The sequence below is a fragment of the Sorex fumeus genome, unplaced genomic scaffold, assembly GCF_029834395.1.
Source record: "Sorex fumeus unplaced genomic scaffold, SorFum_2.1 ptg000131l, whole genome shotgun sequence".
NCBI lineage: Eukaryota > Metazoa > Chordata > Mammalia > Eulipotyphla > Soricidae > Sorex > Sorex fumeus.
The window spans coordinates 14,212,732-14,237,712 of NW_026606188.1; the positions used below are offsets into that span (position 1 = coordinate 14,212,732).

At 41.3% G+C, this 24,981-nt stretch overlaps 1 protein-coding gene across 1 annotated transcript in view; it reads left to right on the plus strand.

Moving 5' to 3' along the window:
- MAN2A1 (mannosidase alpha class 2A member 1) overlaps positions 1-24,981 on the plus strand; it is a 205,571-nt gene that overhangs the window by 161,488 nt on the left and 19,102 nt on the right. The window contains exons 17-20 of the mRNA XM_056139074.1: positions 950-1,083; positions 5,428-5,569; positions 8,378-8,511; positions 23,453-23,647. Of these exons, the coding sequence (XP_055995049.1) occupies positions 950-1,083; positions 5,428-5,569; positions 8,378-8,511; positions 23,453-23,647 (605 nt within the window). The remainder of the gene's footprint in view (positions 1-949; positions 1,084-5,427; positions 5,570-8,377; positions 8,512-23,452; positions 23,648-24,981) is intronic.

Consider the following 24,981-nt stretch of genomic DNA (forward strand, 5'->3'; position numbering starts at 1 on the left):
AACATAGAGTTAGGGTAGGGTGACAGAAACACCCAGAATATCACTAGGATCTGAACATAGAGTTAGGGTAGGGTAAAGCACTTCAAGCTTATCTAAGACAAAAAACAGTAAATGAGCTGGATCCATGTGGGACTTTTTTTAAGCTGTTTTTTGCTTTACATAGCAAAGGGCAAAATAAATAAATCCTTAACAAGGGGTCCTAAGAGTACCAAATTAAATTAAAAATGATTTAGGTTGTTGGGCATTCTCCAGATAGTTACCACAAATATTAATATAATAATATCAGTTTCAGTCATAAATTATCTCCGTGGATCTCCTGAGCCCTTTCCTAGAGAGAGATTATGGGCAATAATGCTGCCTACTAAACAGAAAATAGAATTTTTGTTTTGTTTTGCCTTTTCTGTTTTGGGAACACACCTGCTGTGCTCAGGGATCTCCCCTGGTGGTGCTCTGGGGACCATATGTACCACTTGGTGATCGAATCTAGGCAAAGCAAGTACCTTACCTGCTGTACTGTCTTTAGAGCACAGAGATGAAATTTTTAACTCTTAGAATATCCAGTGTAAGGAAAGAATGTTGAAGATTATGGCTAGAATGTCTGTCTTGCTGAGAAATGACAATGGAAAGAGAGGTGACTGGCTTTTCTCTCCTCTTGATTATTGCTTGTACCCCAGAACTTGCTAGAGATTCATCTGCATGTTCCTTTTCACCAACATTTATCTCACCCAATTTTTTCCTTCTGTTGATTTATATGTGCCCCTGAAAAAATGATTCCTACCATTTGATAAGTAATTTTAAGTAAGGTAACTATGGCACAATTTAACTCATGAGATTTGAGTTAAATGATAGTAAGAAAGATATTTGTAACTTTGGGAAAGGTACTATGTAATGTATCTAAGAAGACTAACATAATTTCTTTCTACTAATGTGTCATTTTTTAAAAATTTAGGGATAGAAGGACAATCTGTGGAAGTTTCCAATACTGTGGACATTCGGAAAAAATCTAACTATGAAATTGCAATGAAAATTTCTTCTCGAATAAACAGTCAAAACAGATTTTATACTGACCTAAATGGATACCAGGTAATTCTTCTTTAAAATGTCTATGCCATGGGTATATTAGTACTTAATCATTATGTATGGTGATGGTCCAATTTATTTTGGGCCCTTTTAAAAATATACTTAATGTTGGAGAATGCTTCTAAAATAAAGTTCATTTTTAATAGATAGTTGTAGATTCTGTGTTAAACTAGATTTCCAAAGTTAGAACAAATAGTTGGAAGACTATTTTTTAGATCTATAAAGTTTATATTTTGGAGGTATGAACACGCAAAATGTTTGTTTTACTGAAGGAAGATTTGGTGGCATTTTTCATGTTAAACATTTTGATGCCAAAATATATACAAAACTATGTAATAGAGGGACCAGAGCAAATATTACAGCAGGTAGGGCATTCGCCTTCCATGTGTCCGACAGAGGTTGGACCCCTGGCATCCCATATCGTCCCCTGAGCAGTGCCAGGAGTAAACCCTGAGTGCAGAGCCAGGAGTAACCCCTGAGCATCATGAGGTATAACCCAAAAATCCAAAAAAAGACCCAGAAATGCATTAAATAATAGAATCATAATCAAGGTTTAATAATGGATCATATCTTTTTTTCCTCATAATAAACTCATGCATATTGAACCTGTTCCATAAATCTTTTCCAATGTATAACAGTTTCTAGACTCTAGTTTCAAGAATACTTCTCCCCTGCTTTTATTAGTAAATGCGTATACCTTTTTACATACTTAGATATGTACATAATACATACATATGAAAATACATATGTGTTTAAAATTTACAAAGTTAAAGATCTGGTGTTTCTCTTCAATTTATGTATCAGTTGCATTCTATATAGCAAGCAGAAAGGCCTGGAAGACCCTCAAGCTGGGGTTCCTAAGCGCCAGCACCTCTCAGAAGCCTGCCTTCTTGAAGCAGCAGGCAGAGCGTACTCCATTGGCACCGTGGCCCTCCCTGCAGCCTTGGAGCCAGTGTTCTGCCCACTGGGGAAGCTCTGGCTGGTTTGCATAAAGCAGAAGTTTTAGGGGGGGCAGAGAAAGCACAGGACAAGGTCACTCAGGAGGAGGAGACAAAGCTCTTTCTCTCAGGGGAAGGCAGTATAGAGGAACTTCAGCATGTGGCATCCTTCAGTGTGACTCCAAAACTCCCTTCCGATTGCTTGAGACCCCCACTCATACCCCATGCTCTCAGTCTGGCGTCAGGGCTAGGGATAGTGTGGCCTGAACGGCTCTATTCATGAGATGTCCAGGTGTCTGGGACTGGCTGGACTTACATGGACCTATTTTTTTCCCCTGTCACCCCAAAAGAAATATTTGTTTAGAAATGCAGATATGTATATATTTAACCAAAACTTTCACCAGTTTGAAGTCATAAAAAGAAAATTCATAATTTTTTAACTGTCCTCTAATTTCATAAACATTCTTTTGACTATTACCTAATTTTTATATTCAGACTATATATGTGTGACAACATGTCTTTGAAATAATATATTAAGATATTAGCATGTTTTTGAGACATTCGTATCTTGGAAATTTTTGATGATGAATAGAAATAATTTCAGCACGAATGCTTTAGTTCTTTTCAACTGGGATGAGTGGAAGGGATTGTGATAATTTCCTGGAAAAGTTAAATTTAAACCTTTTTCAAAGCAGAAAATTTGCAGTATGCATTTTGAATTAACATGTTAACTTACTACAGCTGTTTGGTTTTTAAATGAAGTCCCATTTTATGGTGATTCATTTTCCTTATATACAAAAGAAATGCTCTCTTAAAATTGACAGAAGCAATTATTCCCATGTGTGGGTGTATACATGAATGAAAAAAAAGTTTTAGTAAAAGTTAATAAAAATGTGAATTTCTTTTCAAGGACTGAGCATTTGAATAAATAAAATATTATTTTAAAACTTATAACCTAAATATTTCTGCTTTTTAAAATGGGTCATTATTTTGAGCTTTGGAAAGAGTGGGACTTGGCGCAAAACCGGAAATCGAGTCCCACAGAAGCGGGAGGGTGTGTGTGAGTGACTGTGAGACAGCTGTGACCATTTTAAATGTCATTTTGAAATAGAATAAGAACTGAACTTGCCTTGGACCCTCAGTCCAATCGAGAACCTAGCCTAGACACTCCTAGCAGATGGCACTCTGGGGAGAACACTGCCCAGCCTGCACATACTAAGAGCACACCGATGGCCACAGAGTCCACGGCCCCCACAGCAGGGGACAGATCCTGGCCTTAGTGCTGCTGCTTTGTGGCCTTAATAAGGGGAAGTCATGAGCGTCTCTACTAGCATGCCCTGTGCCACCTCTGTGTAGACCCCAATCACACATGCACAGGCCACGCCTGGTCAGTACCCAGAGACAGGTACAGTCTTCACTAGCAAGAGCCAGGAAGTTTTCAAGTGGAATGTCTGCTTTGGATCCTGGACTTGAGTGCCTCACCCCCCACCCAGGCTTCCTTTTGTCGAGGGGTTGTCAGCCATGACACTATCTTGTCCTGCCCCCTTACTAAGGCCCATCCACACACAGGACCCTCCCTTAGTTATCTTGGTTGGAGAAGAAGATTTCTGACCTCTTACAAATGTTTGTCTCTTGATAGCCAAAGGATTTGGATAGTTACCATTTTTCTTATATAAGAATATGAGTTAAGAGGGCAGAGAGTACAGCAGGTGAGGCGTTTACCTTGCAAGAGAGATTGATCCCAGTTTGATCCTCAACACCACAAGTGTTCCCCAAAGTACCTCCAGAATGATCCTGAGCACAGAGTCAGGAGTAAATCCTGAGCACAGCCCGTTGTAACCCCAAACAAAAAGGGGGAGGATATGAATTCATTAAAGTGGGGGTATCAGGATTGGAAAGGAGAAAAAGAGAATTCTTCCAACTATCTTTTGTATCCTAACCATTTTATAGATCTTTCTTCACCAGTTTCCTAATTTCCTAGCACTGTCATATAATTACCACCAAAAAATGAGTAGCTGAAAGCAGATATTTATTCCTTTCAGTGCTAGGTACTAGAAATCCTTACCAAGATGTTGACTGAGGCCCCATTCTCTCCAAAGGAAATACCCTTTCTTGCTTCTTCCATGTCTCAGGAAGTGGGGGAGGTTCTCAGTCTGTCTTGTTGACTTGTCACTCACTCGAGCCTATCTGTTGCCACGTAGTGGCTCCGTGTTTCTGTGTATCCCCGTGTTTTTCCTCTGCCTCTGGGTTAGAGCCCACCCTCGTTCACTGTTGGTCAGGCCTATCTCCAGAGACTTTCTTTCAGGTTGCATTTACTGCTGAATTTGGGGCTGGAGGAAAGCTTCTGTGCTGTCCAGCCAGTAAGCTGCAGCAGATTCTCTAGAACTATTCTGAACATTAGAGATTTTATTTGTGAAAATACCCAGTAGTGTGCCTGTGTTAATGTGTCCTCAAGACAGGAAGTATATTATCTGAATTTTGTCCGTGTCTTCTTGAGTTCCATGTCCGACTTTCATGAGTTTGAAAAGAGAGATGGCTTTTGGCTTTTATATGGTAAAGTAAGATTCCTTTTTTCAAAAACATTGATTTTGGGGTCATACTCAGCGGTGCTCAAGGGTTACTTCTAGCAGTGCATGGGAGACCAGCTGGATGCTGGGAATTGAACCTGAGTCAGCCCCATGCAAGGCCAATGCCCTACCCGCTTTACCATCACTCCAGCCCCACAAGTAAGATTCTTGGCAGGGTGATGATGTCTCTTGCTGAGGTGAATGTTCTCTCTCACTGAGACTAGTGTTGTATCCTGCACGTCTCTCTCCAGAAAGAAAAGTAGAGGTATATGCCATGTGTACAGGTTCCTAAGCAAGAAAATTCAGAAACTTCCTATATTGAAACTAGACAGAAGAAGTAAGCATTGAATAGATAGAAATATAAATATGCATTTGATTATTATAATGTTAGAGGATTTAGGGGGATATCTTTAGTATTTATTAAAACTGATTTAAGAATTATAAGAGATAGTTCTTGAAAGGGGATAGAGAGCTATTATACTTAGGATTCATTACAAAAGCAGTATGTTAGATTTAGATGAGAAATGAATACTTAATACTTTTATAATTTGTTTTATGCAAATATTGAAGAGCTAGAAGACTTGCGAAACATTTTTATTCTGAATTTAAATGGGAATGCCTATATTAAAAAGCTGGACAGGTTCTACCTTTCTCACTAAAAATTATTTTCTAAGATTCTTGTGATTGTTGTTCAGATTGTTTTGAAGAATTTCAATTTTTAAGTGCTTTCCTTGAACAAGTTGTAGTTGTTGGAAAGAAAGTCATCTGGGGGTCAGTACCAACTTTTTAAAGTCCATATGTAAATGTCACTGGTTCTTTTCTAAGAGAATTGTTTGTTACAGATTCAGCCTAGAATGACATTGAGCAAGTTGCCTCTTCAAGCCAACGTGTACCCCATGACCACAATGGCCTACATCCAGGATGCCGAGCACCGCCTGACGCTGCACTCCGCCCAGTCTCTCGGTGTCTCCAGTTTGACAAGTGGTGCGTATCGTGTAGGCTCTTGTAGCTGCTCAGCATTCCCCAGTCTATACCTTTTCTCTCAGTTCTGTCTGTTCTCATGACCAGTCATCAGCATTCTTCTTCAGAATTAATTTGGGGTTTTGTGAGAACAACCTGAAGACCTGTTTAGTCTTTAGATGAAGAACTGAGGATGTACCAAGTCTTAGCACAGTTGTCTTAAGGAGCTCTCTCTCAGCCAGAGAAGTCGGTTATTATGGACAGACATGGGCACTGGGCTTCTAAAGGTTACAAGAAGTCACCTAAGTTTGCAGAGGCGGAAGCTGACAACTCAGACCTATACGCTTCTCTGAATCACTGTCTTCCCCAGGCAGCAGCACTGGTGCAGGAAAGGAGGTAGCCATGATTCAGATTGGGGAAGAGACCAGCGTGACTTAAGGGTTTCTGTGGAGACACTGTTGGCAGACACTGTTCAGTTTCTCTTAACACTTCATGCTGGGAAACTCTTTTCCTTTTCGATACACATGCTTTATCATCATGTGCATGTCACTGATTTACCTCCTTTCTTTACATTGGTTAGATTATGCCTTAAGGACAGACACACACACACACACACACACACACACACACACACACACACACACACACTATACTATACTTACAATTATAAAAAGAGCAAATTGCTACTAAGCTTTCTTCATGGCCTTCACTGGACAGGAATGAGTTCATGCCATAAAGACCTAAACAGCATTGTAAGAGTAAAGATGGCCGCAGTTAGGCCAGCAGGGGTGTTGAACTGAGCCACTGGGAAGCCTGTGCCTGTGTCTGTGGGACTCTGCTCCCTGCGCCAGTTCAGTGACTGGATGCAGGGCCCCAAGCTGCCAAAGTCCTGAGTGGTTTTGGTTTCTTTTTTTGGCATGGGTGGGATGTGGGTACTCGCAGGTTTATCTCAAGAGGTTCCAGGCCCCCCAGTGAGTCTCGGCCAATCATCCATCGGATTGGCGCAAGAACCCAGGGATGCAATGATGTTATTCAAGCCTGCAGTTAACAGTACACTCCAGCAGTTCTGGGGGCCTCCAGGGCTCTGCGACAGTGCTCAGGGGGACCCATGGCTCTGGGAATTGAACCGAGGTTGGGCTTATGCCAGGCAGGTACCCTGTCCCTGGCCTCAAAGTTTTCAGTCTTTAAAGAGGATATCAGAAGTCTGGGATTTTTTAAAATTATGCCAACACACACTGAACAATGAAATTGTTTAGTCATAAGTGTTGGCATAATTTTAAAAAATAAAAACATCTTTATGACAGGTAAGACACTTCAACCACCCATTTGTAAATGCTGCCTTAAACTCAAAAATAGGGTCTAGATTTAGACTCTGATAGATAGGGGCTTTGATATTAGGACTGAAGCAGTCATGATCCCATCCACTTTCCTCCCAGCCCTGATAAAACTGAGCTGGGGAAGAGGATTTTGTTGTGGGCCATGACCAGGTGCTATAGACCTAGGTGCCCTGGTGTTTGGATGCCATAAACCTCCAGGTGCCCTGGTGTTTGAATGTGTTAGAGCCCCAGGTGACCTGGTATTTGAATGCCATAGACCCTCAGGTGCCCTGGTATTTGAATGCCATAGACCCCCAGGTGCCCTGGTATTTGAATGCCATAGACCCCCCAGGTGCCGTGGTGTTTGAATTCCGACAGAATATGAAGGCAGTTAGCACATAGTCAGGAAATTATTGAGTGTCATATACTATATGGTGTAACATTTGGAAATAGGGAGAAGAGTTAGACTTTCCAAGGGATTGTTATATGATTTTCATGTCAGGTGATCAAAATCTAAATAATATTTCCCCAGCGACAATTCCAGGGTGCAGGGGGTGAGTTATAGGCCTTTGTCTTCTAAAATTAGAGTTAATAACAATGAAAGTTCTAACAGTCACTGGTAATTTTATGACTGAAACTAGACCCAGGAGGAAAGAAATTGTTTGACTGTCAGCATAATAATTACTAAAATTATCATATATGTTTTGTTATGGCTAGTGATCATCAACATAATTATGAATGAATTGGTGAATGAAAAAATGCATGGATGAATAGACATGTTTGAAGTATGTTTTCAACTGTGTTTAGTGTAATCTTAAATATAAAGATAGGGTTTTTTAAAATAAATTGATTTAGTATGTGATCTCTTACCCTAACTTCAGCTTACAGTTCAGACTAGACCTATGCAATTATTGCAGAGCAGAAAGGAACCAGATACGTCTTTGTGACCTAATGGCAAAGAGCATTGCTGATCCCACTAACTTAACATCTGGCAGAAAAGGCAGTCTTGAGTGTGGGGGCCCCACCCCAAAATTCTTAGCAAAGAACCTGTATTTAATTTCACATCTCTTTAGATCATACCCATCTGAATTTTTCTTTTGATTCCATGCATGCCATGTATTTCCCAATTAGCCTTATAAACGTTTTGAAATTCCAAGAGCTGCCTCTGGAAACTTGGGAGAGTTAATGTACAATTTTGATTAAATTCTTGTTTAAGTTCCACTGTAATTCTCATCTATCCTATTACATTTCAAAATTACTTAACTGACCTTACTAGAGATTAATAAAGAAGAGCAGAAATGGAGTCTTCTATTTTGTATGTTTTAAGAATTTCTGAATTCATTGGGTTGTTTTTAGGTGTTCTGAATGCAAAATCCACACTGCGTGTGTAGATCAGGTGGCTCAGGGCAAAATTCCCTCCTAGTGTGGAAGCAAGACTCTAGTGGGCTTGTAGGCGAGGGGTCTCACAGGGTGTTTGTACTAAATAACTCTGGCCGGTTTGGTTTTTGTTTGTTAGGTCAGATTGAAGTGATCATGGATCGAAGACTGATGCAGGACGATAACCGTGGCCTTGAACAAGGGGTCCTTGATAACAAGATCACAGAAAGTTTGTTTCGAATTCTACTTGAAAAGAGAACTGCTGTGAATATGGTATGAAAAGATTGGGGATTCAGATAATCTGATACTGGTCTTTGCCTTTCAGAATTTAACACTGGGACTTTATGCTTTAATTTTTATAATGTTTAGATAAAATTTTCCAGTGTTGAGATACCTTTTAATATATTTGTCATATATTTAATATATTTAATATATCACTAAAGAGAACTCAGGCTATATATCTTATAAGATTAACATGCAGGTCATTCTTATTTAGTTATTTACTTAGTCATTTATTTATTGCATCATCATGAGTTAGAGCATTACAAAATTATATAAGATTATGTTTCAGTCAAACAATGTTCCAACACCCATCCCTTCACCAGTGTAATTCCCCAACACCAGTGTCTCCAACTTCCTTCTCACCTCTTCAATTCCCCTTGTACCCCTGCCTGCCTTTGTGGCAAACACCTTTTTTCTCTCTCTCTTTCTCATTTTAGGCATTATGGTTTGCGATATAGATGCTGAAAGTTTGTCATGTACATCCCTTTACCGCATGCAGATCATTTTATGTATGCTAGTTACATAGACATAAGATAATCTTCAGGAAGTAGTTGTGGTGAAATTTCCCAAAAATATTTTGAGAGAAACGAGAGCTAAAGAATTGGGCTTAATAAGAGTTAAAGGACAAAGTGTATTTATAAAGTAAATGAAGCAAATTTAGGAGATTAGATTTGATCAGTAACTTTTGAAAATAGACTCACTGTCTGTCTTACTTGATTTTCATTCATCAAGTAAAAATTCATCATTCCGCAGTAAATAGCCTGGCAGAAGCCCGGCTGCTCTCAACTCTACAGATGGTTTCCTCTGGCTGTAGCCCCCAGTTGGCCCCGACCTAACCCTCAGCCCTGCTCAAGACCCTTTTCCTGACTCCACTCCCCTGTTCTTGACCCTTTCAAGTCTTTTCATCTTCTGAGAGAGCCAAGCGTGTGCTTGGTCTTTCCTGTTTTAGAAGCCCGTCACCTGCTCCCCTTCTCTTTCCCTTCTGTGTCAGTAGAAACCTTTGCCTTCCTTTCCTCTGGACCAGTCCATCCCTGGATTCTAGAACTCAGCTGCTTCATGGTTCTCAGCAACCATGTGGTGCTTGCAGTCAAACGAACGAGGTCAAACCCTGATCCAGGTCAGCATCATGCCCCCTGACCGCTGTACCCTGCCCTGCCTGTTACATGGTTACAGCTGGATGACATAGATCATCATCATTGTCTGCTCCCTCATTCCCTCTCTGGGGACGCTATAATGACACTAACTGAGCTTCTCCCTGCCTCCTGCCCCTCCCCGCCCCCAGCCCCTAGAGCTGGTATTTCCCTATGGTCTGGTCCTTTGTGTTTCTTTTCATTTGTTAAGTGTTCAGTTAAACACTGTTTCTTTTTGTTCCTTAAAATAAAGTGCAAATGAAGGCGCCACTCAGTGGGCACTTCCTGTGTGTGAGCTGCCAGTGATAGCACAGCTGTAGGGCCAGTAGGGCGTTTGCCTTGCACGCAGCCAACATGGCAGACCCAAGTTCGATTCCTCCGCCCCTCTCGCAGAGTCCAGCAAACTACCGAGAGTATCTCGCCCGCACGGCAGAGCCTGGCAAGCCACCCGTAATGTATTCGATATGCCAAACACAGTAACAACAAAGTCTCCAATGGAGACGTTACTGGGCCCGCTCGAGCAAATCTATGATCAATGGGAGGGCCCACTATGAGTAACATAGGATTTTGTGGGGGTCACAAGAGCTGCTGTGCTTCCTAGAAATCTAAAATTTTAGATAATCCAGGGTCTAGCAAAATCTCTGCAGCGAGCTGTTCAGTTCGGAGATTCTTTTGTGTGTCTCTGGATCATGGCCATTAAGGAGCTTAAGTGGGTGTGACCTCCAGGGTCCTGTGATGGGGGGGGGGGAGATGGGAAGGGCCAGCCCATCCCCTATCCCATGAGGCCTCGAGTTTGCCATCACTAATCCAGTACCTGGGCTTTTCCTTGGGTTCTGGAAGTTGGCAGCCGCCAGGATTCCTAGGGGGCAGATGGAGGGACAATGCCTGCTCTGTGTGAGGGACCCTGGTGAAATTGACCTGGTGCAAGGTCCAAAGGCATCTCTGTGGTGAGCTGCTCGGTTCTGAGATTTTTTTTGTGTGTCTATTTTTTATTTTTTGGTTTGAGGGGCTACTCCTGACTCTGCATTCAGGGATCACTCCTGGTGTGCTTGGGGATCATATCGGGTGCTGGTGATCGAATCCAGGTCAGCTGCATGCAAGGAAGCACCCTACCTGCTTTTCTGTTACTATCAGTTTAGTAATTTTCACGCACACTGGAACCATAAAACGTTAACACAGTTGTAACCACATGTCTAATTTAAAATGTAAAAATATTCCCTTGGAGAGTTCCATGTCCCAATCTTCCTGGGAGCCTCTCTACCTTTGGGACACTGCTTTTCCTCTCTGTTCTTTATTCAGCCATTAAGTACCAGAACCCTTCAGCCTTGGCAGGAGCCTTGTTCTCTGGGTATTTGAGGTTTTCCCTCTGTGGTTCTTCTGTTTACAGGCCGAGTGTCCACCTACATGCAGGTACAAATGCCCAAGGTATTTTTCCCCTCTGTCTACCACACCTGCCTGTCCCCTGACTTCCAGCTCATCATATCCAAAATTATTCTCACAACCTCAAACCTGATCTCTCTGTGACAAGCTTTCCCTGCCCGACCCCCAGAAATAGTCCTTCCTCACCAGTAATCACCAGCGTTTGCCCAAATTGTTCAAATCAGGAAACGTCTTTCCATTCGCCTGAACTCCCAGTCCCTGTGTTTCCTGGAACTCCCCTCCCCCGTCCTTCTTGCTTTGCCTTTCTACTGCCTCTGCTGCACTCAGGAAGCTGTGCTTTGTGTTTTTTGAGCAGAGTGTGCCTCTGTGCGTCTGCCCCGAGCCTTGTCCATCTGCCACGGCTTTCCCTGTCCCTGCTCTGGGCTGTGCTTGCTCACTGCCCCCATTCTGTGCACACCTCAGCTGGAGCATCTCTGCCACTTTTTTGTCCCCCGAGGGCTTTTGGCAAGAGTTCACATCAGGGCTCACTTTCAAGTCAAGCCCCTGTGCCCTCTCAGAACTGTCCCCCTCTTCCAAGTCGGTGTGTCGTGCAGACTGTTAGTGTTAGCTATCCATATCTTTGCTTTCTGCATTGTTCTAGCAGAGGACTCTCTCAGGAGAGGTTGCAGGAATGAATCTACAAAGGCAGTACTGAATGAGCTTCTATCACTCATTGTTTCACTGTGTTTATCGCAGTTACTCTGCTACCTTCTCACCGTATGCATATTCTTTTCCCTCTGTTGGATTTCAGGGATGTGTCTACTTCATTTTCCTCTGTCCCACAGGGCCTGCCAGCCTGTGTTAGGCATTCTATAAAGTACTGGTTGATTGAAGAAAATGGCAACTGCTAATTAAAGCAAAGAATTATTCCAGTATCTAGAATCTTTTAGAGAAAAGATTTTATTACCCATTTTAGATGTCAAGATGTATGCCAGTGCTTGGAACTCATGATTTACATCAATTCCTGACAAGAGCACTTAGCTTCAGCACTCACTGTACAGGAAAACCATTGACTGAGAGCAGGCAGCTCCGTCTCTTTCTCCTCCTGAGGAAAAGAATTCTGGCTTTTATGATTTTTCTGTGTAGATAAATACTAATTTACAAAACATGCGCTAATCATGGCAATAGGAATTTTCGTGTTCAATCGATAGAACTTTCACTTAGAAGTTAATTAATGCATTTGTTCCTATTCGGAACTCCTTGGATAATAATTGATTTAAATTTGATCGCTGTTTTTATAACCCTTGCTGGCTAAATTTTTCTTTTACACAACCAAGAGTCTTAGACTTCAGTCAATAGTTTCCTTTAAATTGAAAAAATAAATAAATAAATAAATAAATAAAAATGCACCAGACAAAAGAAAATAGATTTTAATTCTAATAAAATTGATTAAAATGAATTTGATTAACGGATGTTACAGATCATTTAAATCTTCTAGAAGGAGTGTTACTTTCAAATCAGACTCATGTCTGTGGGCGAATTTTTGAGTGGGAGCCTTAGAGGAACAATACTGATGAATGCCTGGGTGCAAGTCCTGTTCTCAAAGACAGTGAGAACTGAAACTAAAGAGCCTCGCGTGTGTGTGCAGACACCAGCAGACACAGATACCCAGAGCTTCTCTAACCCATAGGAACAGTGCTTAAGTACAAACAGGGTAACAGTGAGAACCACCTCCTTGGCATTGAGCACCTGAAGATTTGTTTCGTTGACTCTTACTTCCTGCCCTCTTAGCTGTTACAGACAAGGGTATAGAAGTAGGAAATTAGATAATGCTCTGGACATATTTGGGTCTAAGAATTAGGTCATTTTACCTCTGGATACCATTACAGAACAGAGGTTGAGAGAGTTGGGTGACCACAAATGCTTGCAGGGCTTACGGAAGTGATGCATGAGGGAGGTTGGGGACTTTAAAAGCAAATGTAGGAGTTAGGAGACCAGGTCTGTGGAATACCTGAGCAATGAGATTTGCCTTTTTTAATAGTTGGCTGAAAAACAACTTTTCAATACCATGAAAGTCTCCTAAGGCATGTGTCTAGGCTGATTGCTCCTAAGAGCCTTCAGGCTTAGCTCAGCCTTGATGACGTTTAGCTCTGCACAGCAGAGTTCTGTGGTTTCATTCATTCTCTTTCTCTCTGGTTTTGTTTGTTTTGGTTAACTCATCTGACCCCTGTGAGTTTCCAATAAAAGGTACCTGGGGGTGCGTGCGGGACTCAAACATTCAGTGGCCAAGAGCCGCCTCCCCAGGCCAGATGACGGGCAACAGACAGATGAAGGACAGGGGAATGGAGAAACAGGGCCTGGGCCCCAGGCTGGTCAGTAGTCAATTTCTCTTCTCCCAGCGTAGTCCCATCTCTCCGTTATGGCACAGTTGTAGTCTATTTTGGTCTTAGTCCCAGTCTTCACAGTTCCATCATCCTAGTTTCCTCGTAGACCTCAAAGTCCTGTACTTCATTCTGTTCTTCCTCGTCTCATCGTAGTCTCACAATCCTCTACTTCCGTCATCATCATCATCTTGTCCTCCTTCTAGTACTAAAGTTCCAGAGTCTCCAAAGTCTCAATTCTCCTCTTCTTTCTTGTTGTTGACTTTCTAGTCCCCTCTTACCCCTTACACATAGTTACATGGAAATCATGAAGGGTGGAGATACACAAAGGTGGTGTTGAGCATTATCATAACAACAAACAGAAGTAAAGCCATTCCTTCAGGAGGTTAACTCAAGGACAAAATCTCATCTAAGGGTTCAGTACTTCAGTTTACTAGATCTGCCTAAGGGTGGGATTTCATCCAGGGTGTATTGCTTTCTCCTTTTCTCAGCTAGAAAGCCATTTAAACAGTCATAGTGAATTTACTTCTTATAATGTTTCTGGTCATTTTGTATGAACACAGTAAGATATATATTAAGCTAAAAGGTTGACTATTCCTGGGGACATCTTGCTATATATTCCAGACCATAGTCCTCAGGCCAGGTTAGACCCCAACAGGGTCCTTATTCAGTTACTTCTTTTTGGGTCATGACAGAGTTTGTCCCATGACCATCTCTTTACTTTTTATACTTATGGTACTTAGCTTGTCTCTTTTCTATACCAGGGTACCTTACAGCTTGCCCTGAGTCCATCCAGTCCCTTCATCAAGACTCTGTCTTTTTATTAGTACTTGATGGAATTGGGTGTGCTTCAGGGGCACTGTTGTGGGAGTAGCTCAATAAACCTAAGCAAAGAGGAAGGAGACAGCTTAGTTAATGAGTTTTGAAGTAGACACCATCACTTTGGTATATAGGGGTCGATAACACAAGTGACCTTCATGAAAGGTAGAGGAGAACCTGGCAAGAAATTCTGACTTAAGAAATAAGAACCGGGACAATGAAGAGATAGTACAGGGTGAGGTACTCAGTTTGCATCCAACAAGTCCTGGGTGTGATCCCTGACTGCACTTTGCCAGGAATGATCCCTAAGTCAAGAGTAAACCCTGACCACTGCCAGGTGTGGCCCCAAACACCCCCCACCCACCCCCCAAAAAAGGCTTAATGGAAATCATCGCAGCTTAGTGTGGTTTGAATCCAAATGTGCTGCATACTTTTAATTTCAGAAGGGCTACAGGGAGAAACCTAGACTTGTGTAGTCTAAAGCCTTTCAGCTAACATGAAAAGAGATAACTGTTTTGTAGTGTATTAGTAGTACATGGCTGGGGGATTTATTTATAGCTAAGGTGAACCAATTTCCCAAGACCAAACTTGCTTTATAAACTCTTAAGTTGATCTTGAAACCAGTAGATTACTTTCCTGTACCTGAATCCAAATAGCTGGGATCCAGCTGCTCCATGCCCTTGTGAGGCCCCGGGCACTGTGGAGAGTTAGGGAAGGTTGAGCCACCCATGAAGCTGGCCCCTCACAGGCAGCTTCCTGCACTCCCTCATGTGCCACCCCCCCAAGGCCTTCTATAAAATCCCTTCTGGCCTTGTGTAGGACAGTGAATGGCAGAGCCCTTGAATCCTCAAAGGTCACATGCAGGACATGGTTTCCTTTGACATCACTGACATTATTAAATATTAAATCAATTATGAATCTTGATGTTTTTCATCCTAAACTTATGAAAACTTGTAGTTTTGATTCAACAAAAAAGCTGTGCCTTGAGTCGTCTAGAAGGTTGGGAGGATGTCTGGAGCAGTAGTTTCCAATGGAGAGCTACAAAAACAGTTTGGAACTTGCGCCTGAGATTCTCCTGTTCAGATCTTTAAACCTCACTTCCAAGAGCTCCATCTCTTGAGAGTCCAGTTCAGTAGATTTGCAAGGCTCAGCTCCAGAGTTTATTGGGGTTTTGTTTTATTTTTTAAATTTACCCAAGTCATTTTGACATGGCGAATTTGGAAAGGCACTGAGGATCAGGAAAACAAATTTTGGTTGGGGGTGTTAGAAATTTGCACCTTTCTGTTCTGAGATGAGATCACTGGTCAAAGAGTAGCCCAGCTTCTTGTGGAATTGTCCAGAGATTCTCTTCGAGCACAAAGTCAGAGCTGTTTTTAGAAAAGTTTTTTTTTTTTTACCTGAAATGGACTCATGCTTTCCAAATCTGATATGGCAGGTACTTTTCATTCTATTGGAGTCTTTTATCTTTTATTGTTAAAAAGTGATTTTTGTTAGCAGCCCTGACCTGGATAATTAATTCCTTTGATCTTGGAGTACACTGAAAATGTTTTGTTGAAAATATTTCCTCTGTTGTTATTTTACACGTTGCATTAAGTGTCAGTTTTATTATAGAGCATTATTTGGTGTGCTTTATTGAATCTTCCCTTTAAAAAAGGAATGTGAAGTAGTATTTTTACAGATTTTTTGTACCTTTTTTTTTTGTCATGATCTTAATACAGTAATGTCCCTCCGCTGCCTTAAAATTTTTTTCTTTTCAGGAGGTGACTACACTAGAAAGGTAATTTTCTTGATTTTCCTGGGTTTAGTCCCCAGCACCCCATAATGTCCCCTGAGTTCGCCAGGAATGATCCCTGAGTACAGATCTAGGAGAAAATCCTGAGCACCACCTGGTATGGCCCCCAAAAGTACCTAAAACTATTTTCTTTCCATGGCCTGAATTGTGATGGCATCTCTAGTTTGCTGCTGGCAAGATGATTGGCACGCTTCATCCAGTGTATCCTCTGTCCGCTGCTATGACACTGTCCTTTCTATATACCCTCTATTTTCACATGGGGTATATCCAGTTCTTTGATTTGAGCCTTGTATTTAAAATAAAAATACATAATAGTCATTTTTTAAAAATAAGAGGGCCAGATAAGTAGTTGAGCAGACAGGGGTCCCTGCTTTGCATTTCAGAGGTGTGAGTTCAGCCCAGCCCTGCCGGTAGTAATGCTGCCGGAAGCCTCTGAGCTCTGCCCGTTACCGCCCCAAACCCAAAAAACAAAGTTTAAAGGTAAGATTCAAAATTTACAAAGGTTTTGGGTGCAGAAGAACCTTCTGACATCAGTAGTACTCTCTGAGCTTTTAAATCTGAATCATTATGCTTACGGTAATACATAGTCATTGATTTGATTGGGTATACCTACCATTTACCATATGCATTGCACCAGTCCATAAACTTTTTAATGTTTAAACATGCGAAAGTGTTCAGAGATATACATCAAAATGAAGATAGACTATTTTTAAAATATACGGAATAAGTTGTGCCGTTTCATTGTATGTGACAACGTGATAACTTTTTTAATATATTTAGTGTTTTGTTTGGGGAATATAGAAGAATAAAGCAATTCACAAGGATTTAATGAAAACAGATTACCTAGATTTGCCACCTGTGTTATTGAAAACCTTTATTTTGTCAGCTTTAAAAATCATTGAGAAATACTTATAGGACCTTATTTTGGGTTACTACATGATTTTGTGAAATAGTTAAGTGTGTAAATAAAGCTATGAGAATATTATGGGCAAAACCCAAAGGGACAAAGATAGATTGAAATGATTACTCTGGATAAGAACTGTGTGTTGACAGTAGGTAAAGGAAAAAATATGATAATCTCTCGGTATTTTATTGCAAACCACAATGACCAAACGGAGAAAGAGAGAGGGACAGAGAAGACGGGGGAGAGAGTGGGGAAGACAAAGAGAGAGAAATGGGGTGGAGGTATATTTCAGAGTGACTCAATTAAAAAATAAGACCTAAGGGGACAGTAACATTTGACATCATACAACATATGAATATCCCTACCCATCTCCTGGGTTTTGTGGAGATTGATAAGTTACTCTTTGCCTTAAGATCTTCGTGGAAATGAGCCAAGTTTTAAACATCTCATTAGTGAACACTGATCTTTAGAAGCAAATTTGATTATATGTTAGGCATTTTCTTTTTTTTTTTTTTTAATTTTTTTTTATTAGTGAAACACCATGAGGTACAGTTGTAGATTTACAATTTTTTGTGCTTGGGTTTGATTATACAATGATCAGATACCCATCCCTCCACCAGTGCCCATTTTCCACCACCATGGATAATATCCCCCCCCACCCCCATCCCCCCATCCCCCCATCCCCCCCTGCCTCTATGGCAGGGCAATCCCCTGTGTTCTCTCTCTCCTTTTGGGTGTTGTGGTCTGCAAAAGAGGCATTGAGTGGCAAACATGTTCAGTCCATAGTCCACTTTCGACATGCATCTCCCCTCCTGGGAGGGTCCTCCAAACACCCTTTATTTGGTGTTCCATTCTCTGTCTGAGCTGCCCTTTCCTCTAGAATGCCCGACTGGCCACTAAGCTATGGAGTAATCCTCCTGGTGCTGATCTCAGCTATTCTTGGGTATTAATCTCATATTTTGTTACTTTATATCCCCCAGATGAATGCAATCTTTCTATGTCTATGCCTCTCATTTCGCTTAGCATGATACTTTCCATGTTGTACCACTTGTATGTAAATTTCATGACTTCATCTTTTCTAACAGCTACATAGTACTCCATTGTGTAGATGTACCAAAGTTTCTTTAACCAGTCATCTGTTCTTGGGCATTCAGGTTTCTTCCAGTTTCTGGCTATTGTAAAGAGTGCTGCACTGAACAAACAAGTGCAGATGTCACTTCGACTATACATTTTTGCCTCTCTGGGATATATTCTCAGGAGTGGTATTGCTGGGTCAAATGGGAGCTCAATTTCTAATTTTTTGAGAATCGTCCATACTGTTTTCCAGAAGGGCTGAACCAGTCGACATTCCCACCAACATTTCTCACCACATCCGCGCCAGAATCGGTTGCTTTTGTTCTTTTGAATGTGGGCCAGTCTCTGAGGTGTGAGATGGTATCTCATTGTGGTTTTGATCTGCATCTCCCTGATGATTAATGATGTAGAGCATTTTCTCATGTGCTTTTTTGCCATTCGGATTTCTTCTTTGAGAAAGTTTCTGTTCATTTCATTGCCCCATTTTTGGATGGGGTTGGATGTTTTCTTCTTGTGGAGTTTAACTAGTATTTTGTATATCCTGGATATCAACGCCTTGTCAGATGTGTATTCGGCGAATATCCTTTCCCATTCTGTAGACTGTCTTTGTATTTTGGTCACTGTTTCTTTGGAGGTGCAGAAGCTTCTTAGTTTAAGATAGTCCCATTTATCTATCTCTGTTTTCACTTGCTCGGCCAGTGGCGTGGCATCTTTGAAGATACCATTAGCTTCAATGTCATGGAGGGTTTTGCCAACTTTGTCTTCAATGTACCTTATGGTTTCTGGTCTGATGTTGAGGTCTTTAATCCATTTTGATCTTACTTTTGTACACGGTGTTAGGCAGAGTTCTGAGCCCATTTTTTTGCATGTAGCCGTCCAGTGATGCCAGCAAAATTTGTTAAGGAGGCTTTCCTTACTCCACTTCACATTACTTGTACCTTTATCAAAGATTAGATGATCATATGATTGAGGGGAGATGTCAGTGTATTCAACCCTGTTCCATTGGTCTGCAGTTCTGCCTTTGTTCCAGTACCATGCTGTTTTAATTATTACTGCTTTGTAGTACAGTTTGAAGTTTGGGAGGTTGATTCCTCCCATTTTCTTTTTCCCAAGAATTGCTTTAGCTATTCGTGGGGGTTTATTGTTCCATATAAATTTAAGGAGTGTTTGCTCCATTTCTTTGAAGAATGTCGTGGGTATCCTTATAGGGATTGCATTGAATTTATACAATGCTTTCGGTAGTATTGCCATTTTGACAATGTTAAGTCTCCCAACCCATGAGCAGGGGATACCTTTCCATTTCCTCATGTCTTCTTTTATTTACTGAAGTAGCGTTTTGTAGTTTTCTTTCTACAGGTCCTTTACTTCCTTAGTTAAGCTGATTCCTAAGTACTTGATTTTCTGGGGCACAATTGTGAACGGGATTGTTTTTTTCATGTTGCTTTCTTCTCTCTCACTGTTTGCATATAGGAATGCCATGGACTTTTGGGTATTGGTTTTATAGCCTGCAACTTTACTATACGAGTCTATTGTTTCTAGGAGTTTTTTGGTGGAGGTTATTGGGTTCTCTAAGTATAGTATCATATCATCTGCGAATAGTGAGAGCTTGATTTCTTCCTTTCCTACCTGAATGCCCTTAATATCCTTTTCTTGCCTAATCGCTATTGCAAGCACTTCCAGTACTATATTGAACAGCAGTGGAGAGAGTGGGCATCCTTGTCTCGTCCCTGATCTTAGAGGGAAGGCTCTCAGTTTTTCCCCATTGAGGATGATGCTTGCTGTAGGCTTGTGGTAGATGGCTTTAATTATGTTGAGGAAGGTCCCCTCTATACCCATTTTGGCTAGGGTTTTCATCATAAAGGGGTGCTGGATCTTGTCAAATGCTTTCTCTGCATCTATTGATATAATCATATGCTTTTTATCTTTTCTTTTGTTGATATGATGGATTATGTTGATTGATTTCCGAATGTTGAACCATCCTTGCATCCCTGGGATGAATCCTACTTGGTCATGGTGTATGATCTTTTTGATGAGTAGTTGGATTCTATTTGCTAGTAGTTTGTTGAGGATCTTTGCATCTGTGTTCATCAGGGATATCGGTCTGTAATTCTCTTTCTTTGTGGTATCTCTGTCTGCTTTTGGTATCAGTGTGATATTTGCTTCGTAGAAACTGTTTGGAAGTGTTTTTGATATTTAAATTTCATGGAAAAGCTTAAAGAGGATTGGGAGTAAGTCCTCTTTAAAGATTTGGAAGAATTCACTAGTGAATCCATCTGGACCAGGACTTTTGTGCTTGGGGAGACTTTTTATTACCATTTCGATTTCCTTGATGGTGATAGGTCTGTTCAGGTATTCCAGGTCTTCTTGGTTCAGCCTTGTGAGTCTGTAGGAGTCTAGGAATTTATCCATTTCCTCGAGGTTTTGATGTTCCGTGGCATACAGTTTCTCAAAGTACTCCCTGAGGATCCTTTGAATTTCTGTAGTTTCTGTTGTAATGACCGCCTTTTCATTTCTGATTCGATTTACTAGGGTTTTCTCTCTCCCTTTCTTTGTGAGTTTTGCTAGAGGCTTATCAATCTTGTTAATTTTCTCGAAGAACCAGCTCTTGGTTTCATTGATCTTTCGGATTGTTTTTTGGGTTTCTATCTCGTTAATCTCTGCTCTGAGTTTTATTATTTCCTTTCTCCTGTTCGGGTTGTGCTCCTTTTTTGGTCCTTCTCCAAGCTCTTAAGCTGTGAGGTTAGGTTGCTTATGTGTGCTCGCTCCTCCTTCCTGAGGAATGCTTGTAGAGCTATAAACTTTCCTCTTAACACAGCTTTTGCTGTGTCCCATAAGTTTTGGTAACTCGTGTCCTCATTTTCATTCATTTCTAGGAATCTTTTGATTTCCTCTTTGATTTCCTGTCTAAGCCACTCGTTGTTCAGTAGAGCACTGTTTAATTTCCAGGTGTTTGATTTAGTTTTCTGTTTTTGTATGTGATTTACTTCTAATTTCAGCGCATTATGGTCTGAGAAGATTGTCGATACAATCTCTATCTTCTTAATTTTTTGGAGGTATGTTTTGTGGCTCAGCATGTGGTCTATGTTGGAGAATGTTCCATGTACGGTTGAGAAGAATGTGTATTCAGCTTTTTGTGGATGAAGTGTCCTGTATATATCTACTAAGTCCCTTTCTTCCATTGTTTCCCTCAGGTGAAGTATGTCCTTGCTAAGCTTGAGTCTGGTTGATCTATCAAGAGGTGACAAAGCAGTGTTGAAGTCTCCCACTAGAATTGTGTTGCTGTTGATGTCTTTTTCCAAATCTATGAGTAGTTGTTTTAAGTACTTTGCTGGTCTCTCATTAGGTGCATATACATTTATTATTGTAAGTTCTTCCTGTCGTACTGATCCTTTGATCAATAAGAAATGGCCTTCACTGTCTCTTATGACCTTCCTCATTCTGAAATCGATGTGGTCTGATATTAGGATGGCTACCCCAGCTTTTTTATGGGAGCTGTTTGCCTGTAGGATGTTTTCCAGCCTTTGACTCTGAGTCTGTGTTTGCTTTGACTATTGAGATGTGTTTCTTGCAGGCAGCAGAATGTTGGGTTCAATTTTCTAATCCATCCTGCCACTCTATGTCTTTTAATTGGTGCGTTTAGCCCATTGACATTGAGAGAGATTATTGTTATGGGATTTTGTCCCATTGTTCTGTTGAAATTTGGTGTATTTGAGGGGCCTTTCTTGCCTTAAAGTAGCCCATTTAGTTGTTCTTGTAACCACGGTTTTGAGTCTATGAAGTTCCTGAGCTGATTGTCTGTGAAACTGTGTATTGTTCCTTCTATTATGAATGAGAGTCTCTCTGGGTAAAGTATTTTTGGGGAGGCATTTGTTTCATTGAGTTTTTTCACTATGTCCCACCACTGTTTTCGGGCCATAAGGGTTTCATCAGAAAAATCAGCTGTGAATTTTAAGGATGCTCCTTTGTAAGAGATTTCTTTCTACGATCTTGCTGCTTTCAGAATTTTGTCTGTAAGGTTTTAGTCATTTTTATCAGAATGTGTCTTGGGGTATTTTCATTCGGATTTCTTCTAGCTGGTACCCTTCGGGCCTCCTGAATATGGTCACAAGTTTTCTTCAGCTCTGGAAACCTTGTAGCAATGATGTCTTTGACAATTTCTTCTTCATCAAGGTTTTCTTCCTGTACCTCTGGGACTCCAATAATTCTTATGTTACCCCTCTTGGCTTCATCACGATCTTCTCTTGCCATCTGTTCCCGAATTGTGAGTCTCTTTTCCATTTTCTGCTCTTTTCTGGAGAGTCTCTGAGCTTCATCTTCGAGCTCACTGATTCTGTTCTCAGCAGCTGTTACTCTGCTGCTGAGGCCTTCCACTGAGTTTTTCAATTCGCCTACGAGATTTTTCAGGTCTGACATTTCTGATTGCATTTTCCTCATTTCTGCCTTCAAATCCTCTTGTCTTCTATTGGCATTGCTTTCCATTGTTTCTTTTAGTTCCCTAAGCATCCTAAATAGCTCCCTCCTGAATTCCTTGTCAGAGAAGTTGTCTAACACTGCAGTACTGTTGGTGTCATCTGGGCTAGACTCTTCAATAATAAAGTTTGGTGGGCTTTTGCGTTGCTTTACCATTGTGAAAACTGTGGTTTAGTCCTTAACATTCACTGTTACTATTCTGCTTGATATGCAGTGTGAGTTAAAATAAGCTTATGAGTTATTGGCTACTGTGTTTCTAGTGACTGAGTTAAACTAGAGAAGTTTCCATCGAAGAAGGTAGCTTATGGTTCCTATGGCATGTGAAGTGGGAAAATATTTCCCGGCCACGGCTCCGGAAAGAGTCCCTGGCACTGAGTGAGGAGTTGGGAACGTAGATGGAGCTAGCTGTGCATGCGCAGAGAGCGTTCCAGGCCCTTGGGGGCGGGTTGTACCTGGTTGGAATAGGAGCCGTTCGCTTGGTTGCCCAGAGCTGGGCCTCCGTGCCCGTCCCATGCAGACCAGGGGTAAAACCGGCTTTCTAGGAGGTGGAGCTAGCTGGGCATGCGCACAGAGGGTCCCAGGCCCTTGGGGGCGGGCTGTACCTGGTTGGAATAGGAGCCGTTCGCTTGCTTGCCCAGAGCTGGGCCTGCGTGCCCGTCCCACGCAGAGCAGGGGTAAAACCGGCTTTCTAGTTGGTGGAGCTAGCTGGGCATGCGCACAGAGGGTCCCAGGCCCTTGGGGGCGGGCTGTACCTGGTTGGAATAGGAGCCATTCGCTTGGTTGCCCAGAGCTGGACCTCCGTGCCCGTCCCACGCAGACCAGGGGTAAAACCGGCTTTCTAGGAGGTCTGTTAGGCATTTTCTAAGACTTGTATTTCTAATATGGAAGAAACAAAACTGTTGATCATTTCATATCTTTCTATTAATGTTTGTTGGTTTATTCAGTTAATATGAGGATAAGAGCAAATGCATAACTCTGAAGCATATTTATTTTCACTTACCAGGAGGAAGAGAAGCACCCAGTCAGTTACCCGTCCCTCCTAAGCCATCTGACCAACTATTTCCTGAATCATCCCATCTTCCCAATGACAGAGAAAGTCTACATGCCCACCCTTCACCTGCTGGACGGATTCTTTCCATTGAAGTCACCTTTGCCTTGTGACATTCACCTGGTTAATCTGAGAACAATACAGCCAAAGGTATTTCCCCAAAGATTTCCCCAAAGATAAAGATTTGTAAAAATCTTTAAAAACATTATTTTATTTTTGAGCATACTTGGTATGAGACATTGGGAAAAAGGAAAAATATATATATTGTTTTACTGTCCTTCAAGGCTTGATTGAGAAACTTCACTTTCATTTGATTATTTGGCTGGGAGCCACCTGCCATGGTGCTTAGGAGGCCATTCCCAGCTCTGTCTATGGCTCACTCATGGTGGTGCTCAGGGTGTGGTATCAGGGGTCAGACTCAGGCTTCCTTTTGTTGAGCAATCTCCAGCTCAACCAGCTTCACCTTTAGATAAAATCAGTATATGTTTTTGTTTTTCCCTTTTGGTTTTGGGTATTTGGGTGTTGTTGTTGTTTTCCACAGGGGGACAGAAGGATAAGGGGTGGGGAGGCACACCCAACTGTGCTCAGGACTTACTCCTCTCTCTGCTCTAAGGGGCCACTTCTGGCAAGGTAAGCACCTACCCATTGCACTGCCACTCTGCATCCAATCATTGTACTTTTTATTTAACTATTACTCTGGAATTTAGAACCTGTCAATGACTATTTTAGTTTTTTTTGTTTTTTGTTTGTTTGTTTGTTTGTTTGTTTGTTTTAGTTCATTCTTAGAAAAGTTCTGTGTGGTAAGCAGGTCAGGAAAGTCATGTCTTTGCACAGATAAGGTCAAGTGGGTCTGGAGGTATGGAGTCAACCAGTAAAGGACCAGACCTCTGCAGATTAGCTCTGGGGACATTTTTTTTTCTTTATTTTTGCTCTCCGAGAGCCCGGCAAACTACCGAGAGTATTCGATATGCCAGACACAGTAACAACAAAAGTCTCCAATGGAGACGTTACTGGGCCCGCTCGAGCAAATTGACGATCAACGGGAGGGCCTTTACCTTTTTTTTACCTTTTTATTTTTGCTATCTAGTGTTTCTCAGGAACTAGAAAAATAGAAAGCAGAGCATTCAGTTATTTCAGTTTCAGAAACTTTGTTTTTTTGTTTGTTTGTTTGTCTGTTTCTTTTTCTTGACAATTACAGCAGCCCAAACTTTTACTTTGAGAAGGGAACTAGATGATAATAGAGGAAGGGCAAGAGGTTTTATTGGGTATAAAATTTTAATGGTTTTTCATTGACATAGATGCCTACATTTAAAGTCAAAGTGCATTTGAAAAGAATAAAGACTGGACATTTGGCTTCATTTTTCAAGTTTTGTGGAGTTATTTTGATACTGTGACTTGACATGTACTTAGCTGGAAAGAGTGTGTGTTTCTTGATTCTGTGGGATATCTTACAATGTCTGAGTATGAAAAAAAAGAAAATATTC